The sequence below is a fragment of the Crocodylus porosus genome, unplaced genomic scaffold (genome assembly GCF_001723895.1).
Source record: "Crocodylus porosus isolate Cpor-Errol unplaced genomic scaffold, CroPor_comp1, whole genome shotgun sequence".
In the NCBI taxonomy this organism is placed as follows: Eukaryota; Metazoa; Chordata; order Crocodylia; family Crocodylidae; genus Crocodylus; species Crocodylus porosus.
The window spans coordinates 24,610,483-24,622,959 of NW_017728943.1; the positions used below are offsets into that span (position 1 = coordinate 24,610,483).

At 43.1% G+C, this 12,477-nt stretch overlaps 1 protein-coding gene across 1 annotated transcript in view; it reads right to left on the minus strand.

Moving 5' to 3' along the window:
• MRPS5 (mitochondrial ribosomal protein S5) overlaps positions 1–12,477 on the minus strand; it is a 109,719-nt gene that overhangs the window by 14,103 nt on the left and 83,139 nt on the right. Inside the window, exons 7-9 of the mRNA XM_019549034.1 lie at positions 11,936–11,982; positions 10,724–10,781; positions 5,784–5,846 (exon numbers count right to left, since the gene is read on the minus strand). Coding sequence (XP_019404579.1) covers positions 5,784–5,846; positions 10,724–10,781; positions 11,936–11,982 — 168 coding nt within the window. The remainder of the gene's footprint in view (positions 1–5,783; positions 5,847–10,723; positions 10,782–11,935; positions 11,983–12,477) is intronic.

Genomic DNA, 12,477 nt, shown 5'->3' on the forward strand with positions numbered 1-12,477 from the left:
GCTAGGATCTGGAATCAACTTCCAAGAGTAGTGGTGCTGGCTCCTACCCTGGGGGTCTTTAAGAGGTTAGATGTACACCTTGCTGGGGTCATTTGACCCCAGTACTCTTTGCTGCCATGGCAGGGGGTCGGACTTGATGATCCACTCAGGTCCCTTCTGACCCTACTAACTATGAAACTATCTTCATCCTGTACCAGCCTGCAGCTCGTCACAGATCCCTGCACAGCTGACGCAGCCTGCTGGTTCAGTGGGGTGATGCAGCACAGTGTGGGGGCAGCACCAGTGGTGGGAGGCCTGGTCTGTATGGAGACTCTGTATGGCCAGGTGAGCAGCCGCATCTGGGATAGGGGACCAATCTCCATGAAGCCCAGGCCTGGATGCAACCCCCTCAGTGGGGCTTGGTGTGGGACAGAGCGGCACACAGCTGAGTGGCACAGGGGCCATGGTGGGAGCCCCATTGAGGGGGCTGCATCCAGGCCTGGGCTCCATGGAGGGGAAGTGAGAGACACCAGTAGGGCCAGGGTGGGCTGTGGGGGGCCTTTAATTTGAATCATGGATTTTGGGGTTTTTATTAGAGAATATGTACTTTTTTATCACGGAAAACCAGGATCCCTGGTCACAACCCATAGGACCCATGTTGTCCTAGAGGACAGTTGGCTATAAAAAACAAAACTACTGCTTGGCACAGGGGGAAAACAGCCCCTCCCCTTCACAACCACCGGGCAGTTCTTGGTGCAACTGCCTGGAGCCTGTGCCACACTGGGCTGCCCTGCATGTCTGTTACTGCTGCCTCTGGGCTGTCCTGCAGCTGCTCTGCACTATTACCACTCCCGCTGGGCAGCCCAGAGGTGGCAGTGACTGCAGCAGAGATACAGGGCAGCTCTGAGCAGGCTCTGGGGACCTACACCAGGTGGTTAGGGGAAGGGGCCACTTTTACCTGGCGCTGAGCAGCAATTTCTCTCCCGCTCTGCCACTTCTGAGCCAAGGCAGGCGAGCCCAAAGCAGATGGGGCTGGGGTTGTAAGTACTGGTCCCCGCCACTATTACAGGGCTGGGACAAGCCTGGTTCTATTCAGTATTTTCAGTAATGACTGTGATGACAGAAGAAATAGTACACATACAAAACTATTTTCAGTGTATTCTGATTTAATTTTTAAGTACCTTCTATTTAAAAAAAGGAAATAATAATGCAGTAATGGAGCCAGAGACCAAGCTCATGAATCTGGGAGTGGTTGCAAGCACTTCGAAGGACAGGACCAGAATGTAAAATTATCTCAACAAACCAGAGGAGTGTTCAGAAAGCAACCCAATGAAATTCAATGAAGGTAATTGTAAAGTACTATCCTGATAAGGGAGAAGTCAAATGCACAAATCCCAAATGGGGAATAACTAGCTAGGCTGCAATACAGCAAAAAATGATGCGAGGTTTAGAGTGGACTGCAGACTAGATGTGATGCCAGTGGTGATGTGCAGGGGGGTGCACATGCATCCATTGACTGACCACACTCGCTACTTAGGCGACGGGCAGAGGGGGCAGGCAGGAGCGCCAATGCAAGTACCAGCTGGGGAGTGGGAGTGCTGCAGTGCTCCCAGAAATGGCCACACCCACTTCTGGAAGCGGCTGCAGTGATTGGCCACCACACGATCAGCTGCAAGGGGGACTCCCCCCTAGTCGCTGACTGCTCACTGGTGGGGGGGCATATGCCTGCCCTAAGGCAGCACCAGTCACCCATGTGTGATGCTGTTGAAAAGAACAAAAATGTAAGCATTATTCTAGGCATAAAATAAAATGTGTGTGTGTAACTTACCCTGCTCTAAGCAGGGTCAGTCATGGGTTATCAGATAACATAGAATCATAGAAAATTAGGATTGGAAGGGACATCTCAGGACATCATGTTTAATACTTAAAAGGAACAGAGGGCAGGGCATTAACAGAACATTAAGCTACTAGAAGATAATTTCTGGAAAAAGCATGAGATGATGAAATGGCCAGACTTCATTTCCCATCCTACCAACAAGATTACAAGACAATAATAATCTGAGGAATGAATGCCACTTCTAAGGTGCCCTAGGCAGCTCTTACTTCTGGATAGAGCTTATAAATGCAGTACTGTTGACCAGACTGGAAGGAAGATATTGAAAAAATGTCTTTTTCCATTTCCCATGGGGAGAACCTAATAGTTCTTAATGAGAGCTTTACTTTGGCATTTTACATTAGTAGCAGTATTCTTTTATAAGAATGTAAGTGTTTAGTTCAGTAAGAATACTTATGGTATTCAGGTATCTGTGCTTTACAATAGTGCCAACTTATTTGAGATTTATTTAAGCTTAAAACATTAGGAAGCAAACTGTATTTAGTTATAACCATATAACCTATTAAATTCAACATGGCTAAACAAGAGGGCAATCTGACTTTACTTATCTGTTGCTTTATGAAGAGTCCTAAACATGTTAGGATTTTATTTATTTTATAACTACTAAAAACTTACTCTGAAAATAAAATTGTTTTTAACTTAGAAAAAACAGCATGCTGAAAATTCACACTCATATTGGATGCTAGTAAAACCATATTATCTTAATAATTTTATATATTAGCAATCATTTCATACTAGCAACATGGCAGCACAAGACAGAGACATGTTATAGCAACAGTAAATCAAAAGTATATGTCAATGCACCAGACTACTAAAGCTATTGTTAAGACTGTAGAAACTGATAAAATAACTAAACAGTTGAATACAAAGAACACTTAAATCTGCAAAAGTATAGCAGGTCTCCGATTCATTGAGAACCGATCATTAAGCACTTCCCATATGTGTGAAATATAACAATTCTCTTCAAATGCACTAGCATTTAGTTTAATTAGTGACGAATGAAATTGAAATTACATACAAAGAACCGTCACTGTATTTGTGCTCCTCTTGTATACCCTAATTATATCACCAATTAAGAGGCTACACAATAAACTAAACCTACCCTGTGAACTTAATGTCATCTGCTGCCCATATTAATTTCCTTTTGAAATCAATGTTCTGCAAAACAATAAATTCTGCTGTAATAAATTCAATCCATTCAAATGAGGTCATGTCTGTACAGGAACCTTTCTTTTTAACCTCTGCTGCTTACTCATGGCATCAGTAATTTGTTTAAAAATAGAACTATTCAAAAAATAAAACCCAGGACACTGAAAACTAATGTACAGCAAATAGATTAAAAAAAATTCTGTATGAAGTTTAAACACAGGATCCAACAAATAATTCCTGAAAGCACTGATGTTGTACCCTCATGAGTAAGACACCAGCCCCTATGGTTGTTCTCCCTATAATCCCAGTCAGACCTTGGCCAAAATGCACTACACTTCAGGAACGGATGAGAAAGTTATAGTAGAACAAGCAATTGTTTTGTGGTTTTTTCTGAGCAGCTGTAGGTGACGCTGATCTCAGTGTCAGGGTTTATGCACACAAGACGCATGTCCTTAAAACATAAGTGTCTAGTAGGGTGATACATGTTAGCTGTGGTGCTGTATGCTCCCAAGTAAAGACATGAAGGACAAAGGGCAGTGAAAATCCTCCCTCATTTTCTTCTGAACTCAAAGTTCATAAAAAGCAAGTAAGAAGGGTGAACTATGGAATCCACAATACCTCCAACATCTTGAAGAACCAGTTGCCATCAGGTAGGTAACTGTTCTGCCTTTGTGAATCTGCATCAGCATGGATGCCACTGCAGGTGACCATTGAACACTACCTCCTCTGGATGGTGTGACAAAGAGCATCACTGCACCAGCTGAACAGTGACTGCAGCACTGCTTTCCTAAATCTGGCACCTCCCCAGTAGCTAAGTCCATCTTTTGCTTTCCATAATAATCTGGAGGATATTAACCAATCTGCACCTTACGGAAGGTGACTGACAATGTGGCTCAAGCTCCATGGCAGGGGAGACATATATAAGCTATGGTAACACAGCAAGATATAACAGGTCATCAGATTTTTGTAATGACGCCCCTGACTTTTGGAAGAGGCAGCTACCACCAGGAACAAACATGGATATAGATTTAATGGCTTGGTTCTGTAGATATAATGAAGTGGGGTTCTGGGAAAGGCCAGAAGTATAACCTCTTTTCTAATGTAAATGGGGAGCTTTCAGAAAGATAGGCAATTCCACTGATTTACTTGGTCAGAACTCTGAGATGACCCAAGATGAACATGGGTTGAGGTTTCAGAAAACACTGAGGTCTCAAGCAAGAGCAGGTTCTCTCAGTAGTGGGCAAGCGTGAAACAGACCCTTATGGATGCTGGAGACCAGCAGGCAAAAGACGACCACAAATAACTCTACAGGCAAACAGAAGGCTGTTGTGTAACCTTTAAACAGGTGCGTCTACCCTGTGAGACTGCAGTACGCTATTGCAATATCCAAGTTTATTTTAAATCACCTGACTTCAGTTATTTGAATCATCCTAGCTGCAGCAGCCCAGAGCTCAAGCACATTCCCTGCCAAAAGCCATGATACTCGGTTTACCCAGCTGACATCGAAGCAGTCAGAAGCAAAGACTCTAGGTCTGGATAGAATATGCGCCTATGATACTATGCAGTCAGGTCTAGGAACTCGACAAGAGGCTCTTTTGTCACTCAAACATGCACTGGTTGGTAGGGAGTGATGAGAATGATCATGACTAATCTCATTTGAGTTAAGTTATCATTTGAGGATAAGGGGAACTGGAAGAAAGACCTGCAAGAAAAAATACACGTTCCTATTATCACTCCAGAAAGCAGGCATCTGGTATGAACCTTAGTGCATATGTCCTTTAAAACAAAAAAACTCACAACAAAGGCATATCAACTCTATGTTGGACCTTTTTTTTTTTTTTTTTTTAGACAATCTGCCTAGTTAGAAAGCCTGCCAGCCTGTTGGTGAACCACAGGAGATGAAGAGACACTAGAATAATTATGAGTAGTTGGTATTACTTCCAGAGCATGGTATGACAGAGTTGAAAGCAGGCATTTCCTTTCTTGTCTGCCAGTGCAGCTGGGGCCAGTCTCCATGGTAAAACCCCAGCTTTCCACTATCACATGGAGACCGGCCACATGGGCAGGGGTTGCTGGGAAATGGAGACCACTGCCGGCCCATGGGCCAGACTTTGCCCACCCCTGCTAAACCAGGAAAACAAAGAGGTATGTGGGGATTTCTGCTCTCCAGCATGCTCCGTTTTCTCAGGCGTACCACTATCACCAAACCCAATCATGAAGATTTAGAAAAAACAAATAACCTGGGAAGAAGTATTACTAGTGCTTAAACTATATGGTTATGGTACATTTACGTGCGAGTAAAATGGTGTATATTGCTTGAATCAGTTTAATGGTCTGTTCATTTTTAAAATCAACTCCTGGTAGAAAATATGCCAAAATTCTAGCCACTATGAGTACAACTCTCTCAAGTTAAGTAGTTTGAAGGAGATGCTGAAGAATGTGGGGATAATAAAGATGTAAGGGAATGATCACAGAGATATTTGGGGAGACAGTGACTGGAGGCGTAAAGGAGGAAGAGGCAGAAATAGCAACAAATGGGACCACAGACAGTACTAATTAAACTATGCAATAAGGACTTAGCAAAGACTGGTATTTTTAATGTAACAGACTGCCTACTGCTAGCAAAACATTATGGACTAATATCAGATTGTATTATTATGAAGAAATTACACCAAAAGTGGTTCATGTTAGTATACAGGTTTACCTTTACCCAAGGAATATTAATTATCTGCAGAATACTACTTGGAAGTTTTTTAGTTACCTTTGCGTCGTCTTCTCATCTGGATGGTTGTTTTTTTAAAAGTTGTCGTAATGTCATGATAAACTGAAAAAAAAAAAGTGTTACAGTATAATTCTCTATAGGAACGATTCAGTTCAGCCTGTATAAGGAATACATTCCTTGTCCCTAGTCCTAAAATGAAACTAGTTTTATCCTCTTTTGAAATTTGAGAGAGAAGGGCACACAGGTAAATTTAAAAAAAATTATTAAGATAACTGCAAATATTCCTGAACACAGCCAGTATCAAACAACTTTTGGCAAATAAAGAGAATTAATAAGTAGATAATGATCCCACTTGGTTTGAAGAAAGCTGAACATACGGTTGAACATACGGTACAAACTTACCTCCTTACTGAAGTTTGGCAATTTAAATTAAAAAGTCTTTATGCTCAGATTTCCTTCCAAATTTAGGATTTTCCTACAGAATATCCACTGCCCCAGCACCTAGTGAACTCTACTTCAGAAAGACAACAGAAATATCCCCTGTATTTCTTGTTTGGAACTAGCTGTGTACATCTGAATTAACTACAGAGTACTGCAGCAACTCAAGCTATGATGGCTCAACAGAGGAGCCCTGCACTACTCTACAGGGCACTATAAACTGATTTTTTTTGCAAGGTCTGAGACTGTTCATCTGGATCATCAGACCATGGAATAAGTTCAAAAGGCAGCTTCCATAGTTTTAGTTTATTGAGAAAAAATGAACTGCATGAAAATTATGGCTGCATAGCAAATGAGGAAATGCAAACATGAAAGTTGTATGTGCAATCAGTAGTGGTCATAGTTTCATAGTAGCTAGGGTCAGCATAAACCTGAACAGATCATCTAGCCTGACCCCCTGCCACAGGCAGGAATGAATGCTGGGTTCACAAGACCCCAGACAAGTGATCATCCAACCTCCTTTTGAATTTGCCCAAGGTAGGGGCAAGAACCACTTCCCTGGGAAGTTGGTTCCAGATTTTGGCCACCCTAACTGTAAAATATTGCCCCCTGATCTCTAACCTAAACCTATTCTCCATCAGCTTATTACCATTGTTCCTCGTCACCCCAGGTGGTGCTGGGGAGAAAAAGGCTCTACCTATTTGCTGTTGATCTCCGCTGATGAGTTTGTAGGCAGCCACCAGGTCCCCCCTCAGCCTCTTCTTGCTGAGGCTGAACAGGTTCAGGTCCCTCAGTCTCTCCTCATAGGGCCTGTCCTGCTGCCCTCTCACCAAGCAGGTGGCCCTCCTCTGAACCCTCTCCAGGCTGGCCACATCCTTTTTAAAGCGCGGCACCCAGTATCGGACGCAGTACTCCAATTGTGACCTGACCAAAGTCACAGAGGGGGAGGATCACCTCTCTGGACCAGCTTGAGATGCAACTTTGGATGCATAACAAGGTATAGCTGGCCTCTCTGGTTGCGGTCTGGCATTGGCAGCTCACGTTCAAATTGGAGTCAGTAATGACTCCAAGATGCCATTCTGCCTCTGTGCTTTCAAGAGGGAACTCCCCAGCCTGTATGTATGCTGTGGATTCCTTCTCCCAAGGTGCAGCACCCTGCGTTGGTCTACGTTGAACCCCATCCTATTCTCGTTTGCCCACTTCTGTAGTCTGTCTAAATGTATCTGCAGCCTCTCTCTCCCTTCAAGTGTGTCCACCTCGCCCCACATCTTAGCGTCATCAGCAAATTTGGACAGCGTGCTTTCCACCCCCTCGTCCAAGTCGCTGATGAAGATGTTAAACAGTGCGGGCCCATGGACCAAGCCCTGGGGTACCCCACTGCTCACATCTTGCCAGGTTGAGTATAACCCGTCCATCACTACTCTCTGGGTGCGCCCCGTCAGCCAATTTTTTACCCATCCAACTGTGTAGGCATCAATGCCACAGTCGCTTAATTTATTGATGAGGATGGGGTGAGAGACAGTCTCAAAGGCCTTCTTAAAGTCTAGAAAGACTACGTCCATGGTGACACCATCATCCAAGGACTTAGTTACTTGGTCATAGAAGACAATGAGGTTGGTCAGGCAGGCCCTGCCTTTGATGAACTCATGCTGGTTGCCCCTGAGCATGATCTCCCCTGAAGGCAACACAGATGTGCTCCTTGATGATTCTCTCCAAGATCTTCCCAAGTACCGAGGTGAGGCTTACAGGCCTATAGTTACTTGGGTCCTTCCTCCTCCCTTTCTTGAAAATTGGGACCACATTAGCCAGTTTCCAATCCCCCGGCACCTGGCCAGATGACCACGAATGCTCATATAGTCGGGCCAAGGGCTCTGCAATGACCCCTGCCAGCTCCCTCAACACCCTTGGGTGGAGGGCATCTGGATCTGCAGATTTAAAAATGTCCAGCCCTTCCAGAAGATCCCTAACTACATCTGCACTGACTGAAGGCCTGACAGAGATATCCCTGAGATTGTCCCTAACTATGGTAGGTGGTCCATTGCTCATATTCATTAGGTCGGTATACATAAACACATCGGACTGTATAAACTTTTGTTTATATACTATATTTTCAAAGTACTCCAATATATTTAATTATAAATCTCTGTGTCTTGTAGAAGATACATATTTCAATGATTTTTTTTGCTCATGTACCATGTACATTCTTCAGTTGGTAAAACTGAAAGAACAAACAGAATAGGTTAAGCAAGAATAGGTTAAGCTGACAATATACAACTTTTTCACTATAATGAATACTTCTTTATATAGAATCTGTAGGATTTACTTTATAAGAATGGGTCACTCTATACATTGCTTATGCTAATGTAAATACACGAGTATTATATATTCTAATGTAAAGGCAGACATAGACTGCCTGGCCAGACTTAGTATAACAGCACTAGAAGATAATGTACTAGTATCTAAGGGTACCTATACACAAGCAGCAAGGCTATTCTGTAATTACAGAGCATCAGAGCAGACTCAGTAAATCAAGTCTGCTCAAGCACAGTAACTACCATGCGCTCCAGCAGTCTCCAGCATCCCTGTGCTTAAAAATGGCGGTGGGGGCACTGTATCTAAAGCTCTTTGAACAAAGCTTTAAAGCACACCCACCGCCATTTTTAAGTGTGGGGAATGCTGATACACGAGATGCTTTGGAAGTTTTAATTAGAGCAGCTGTGGGATGTTAGTGTACAGGCTGGTAACATCCATGGTTGCAAGTATGGTCTCCTTAGGGAGGTGGTTGATGTTTTGGATATAGTACAGTTTGAAATATTTCTGGGTTAAATGTGTTTATGTGAGGATCTGCTTAAGTGCTCTGCTAAGGGGTAAATGGGCTATTAAACAAACAATGAACCAACTTGTCTATGTTGACACTAAACCCCAATGGATTCAACCTCCACCATCTTGAAAGACTGCTTTTTCTGATGCCAGGCAAAGAATTCAGAGCAAGAGAGGACAGGCTGGAAAAGGAGACTGACAAGGTGGAAACAGATGTCACCTCTGGTTGCCTTTCTGTCACTATAAAAATTTTTATGGTGGCCCAAAGTGGAAAAAAAAATTTGGTCACACCCCAAATGCTCATATTTGTGGCTGTGATGAAAGGTAGTAATAATTTGTTTTGCTTTATTGCAGCAGACATCTATTTGCTTATGGTTGGAGAGTGCAGGCAGCCCTGAGCTGCTCTCACTTGCCAGCTGCCTGTTCTGGGGGCTTGCAGGGCCCAATTCTGCACACTGGGAATTCCTGGGCAGAATCAGACCCCTGAAGTCCTTAAAGCCCCTGCCCAGCTTTCCTCACTTACTCAGATGTGTCCCTGAGATCTCCAAGGACACATTTGGGTAAATGAGGCAGGTCAGGTTTCATCCACTTACTCAGATGTGACCCCAAGATCTCTGGGGACACATCTGGGGAAGCAAGGAATGCCAGGCAGGTACTTTCAGGGGCTGAGAAGCCTAATCCTGCCCAGGAGTTCCCAGGGTGCTCCTCAAGCCCTGGAAGAACACGATGCCCATTAACCTGCAGCATCAATGGACAGGACAATAGGCAACGTATGTTTCACTCAATGAGGTGGATCGGCTGTGCTAGAACATATCATGACACAGCTCATCCGGTTCATTTGATTACGCCTGTTTCTAGTCTCAGACACAAAGGAAAGAAAAAGGCAGAACAAGAGGAGGCTGAGATTCTTGATAAGGGACAGCAGAGGTTGTTTACCTGTCTGGGATTCTGCTGGGGAGTTAACCTAGGCATTGTGGCTTGCTGTGTATTGCTGTTGACTAATAAATGCTGTTTTGTTTTAGAAGGACTCCCTGCTTTACTGCATGTAACTTCAGGTGCACTCTGTCCCCTTGAAGGGAGATGAGCCAGAAGATAGCTCCCAAGGGGGAAAGGGGCTTGGATAACTAGGCAGGCCAGGTCTCAGAATCCAAGGAGCCATGGGGCTCAGCTTCTCTAGCAACTATGTCTGGGCTGGCTTCAAGGGGTACTCCAAGGCTAGGGTCCCACACTAAGGCTCCTCTGGAAAGCTGAGAAAGAAGCATGGATGTCCCAGTGGTGAAATAAGAGCTAATCCTCATCTTCTATGCATTTCTATGGGAGGGAGAAAGGAAATATCTCTTTTAGTGTTTTGGGAACAGTGCCCTGTATTATGAAATCGCAACATGACTTATCTTCATTAGTCTTTTTGTAATTGTTTAATCAAGACTGAATAAAAATTAAGGGTAAAAGTGCATATTTTTTTCAGACAGAGATTTCTTTTGCACAGCAATCAGTAAGGAACTACTTTGTACTATAAATGTCTAGCCAGAATAGGCTGGGGCTAAGATTTAAGATATACTGGCCATTTCTTCAGCAAACCAAGTGGAATTATAATGTAATGGATTCACGTAATAAACATTTTAGTTAACTTTGTTGATTTTGTCTAGCTGGATACAAGCTGGTGTTTCCAATACCAATTCAAAACTTTTAAAGAGGAAGTCCAGAAAATACTTAATACTTACTTGTATGGTTCTGGTATCGTTCTATATAGTGTAAATAATTAATTGCCTGGTTCTTTGCCTAGAAAAGAAATTAGAAAAATATTTTGTCTTAAATGTTAAGCTTATTTTTACTGAAGTACCTGAAATCCACCTTTTTCATCCATTCATGGATAGCTATGAATGAAAAACCCCCAAAACCTATGCAGGATGGAGTATCTGACCATTAGAAGAGTTGAACTATAAACACAAAACTACACACACATTTCCTTAAAGAAACAAAAAAGTGGTTTTAGCAATAAATATGGCACCTTCCTACTATCCCTTCCTCTCACCTGAACCCTTTGGCCAAACCCTTACAAAAAAAGTAATGAGAAGAAAGTTTTATTTCCTCCTTTCAAAGATACAGTTTTAAAATGAAATCACTAGAAAAAATGGATACAAAAATTACAAGAGCTATCCTTGTTTATGAATGTTTTCAAAATATATCACTTACAGGAAATAAAGTTCAGATGAAACAGGTCATTTTAGGACAGCTGCCTTAAAATTCTCTGAGCAACTGGATTTTGAGTACAGTTTTGCATGTATGAATGCCATATTCAAGAGACTAATTTTTTATAACATTTCTCTATCTGATAATCACCACTACATATGATACAGGCAGTCCTTGGATTTACAACACAATTGGTTCCCGAAAATCGCGTCTTAAGTGGAAACGTTGTAACCCTGAACCAATTTTCCTCATAAGAAAATGTTATAAATGGGGGATTGGTTCGTGAACCAAGGCCCGATACCCTATTTTCACCAAAAATGCACCAGAATTTTCTACTCTATCAATTATTAGATGAGTAATATAGTTACATGAATGTATTTATATTGTAAATAGCAATCATGTTGATTTGGAAGGACTTCTCTGAGGTGACTGCTGGACTTTCTGAAGGGCTCTTGGACGGACTCTTCTCAGGAGTCTTGGCTGCAGGTTCTTCTGGAGTCTTGTCTGCTTTCTTAAATAAAGCGTTCAAGAAAGTTTGGACAGATGTTCTCCAGGGAGATGAGCAACACAGCGAACTTGTTCGCTGGTGTGGCGTCACATCTGATCAAGCATTGTAAAGTTGAAACTGATGTCATAAAGTTGAAACAGGGTGTCAGTTTATAAACGTTGTAGGTGTGAAACATTGCAACTTGAAATGTTGTAAGTCGAGGACTGCCTGTATTTACTTTTTTTAAAGTACATACCTTTCTTAAAGCAGTCACCCTGTCTTTTGCTCTCCCCACTGCAAAACCTGTAAGACAAGCAGCTGTTTTATTAAAAGAAATATTCTGTTCAAATATGTAACACAACAGAAGTTCAGTGTACATCAGGGGTCAGCAACCCCATGCACACTTACCGAGCATGGCATGCAAGGTCATTTTGCTCAGCACACCACCACCAGCTCAGGCTCTAGGCAGGTGCTGCCAGCCACAAAGCCCAGGCTGCTCCCAGCAGGCAGCTGGGAGGCTGCAAGCCTGCTGCAAGCAGACTGGGCCCTGTGAGCCTGCTGCAGCCGGGAGGCTGCAAAAAGCTGCTCCAGGCTCTGGCATGTCAGCACTCCAGCACCTTCCAAGGTAGACATTGTGGTTTTTTTGGCACTCTGGCCAAAAAATGTTGCCTATCCCTGGTGTAAATAAACTTCTTTTAAAATGGCTGAAACCAGTTTCATAGATTTCATAGACATCAGGGCTGGAAGGGACCTCGGGAGATCATCGAGTCCAGCCCCCTGCCCAAAGGGCAGGAAGTC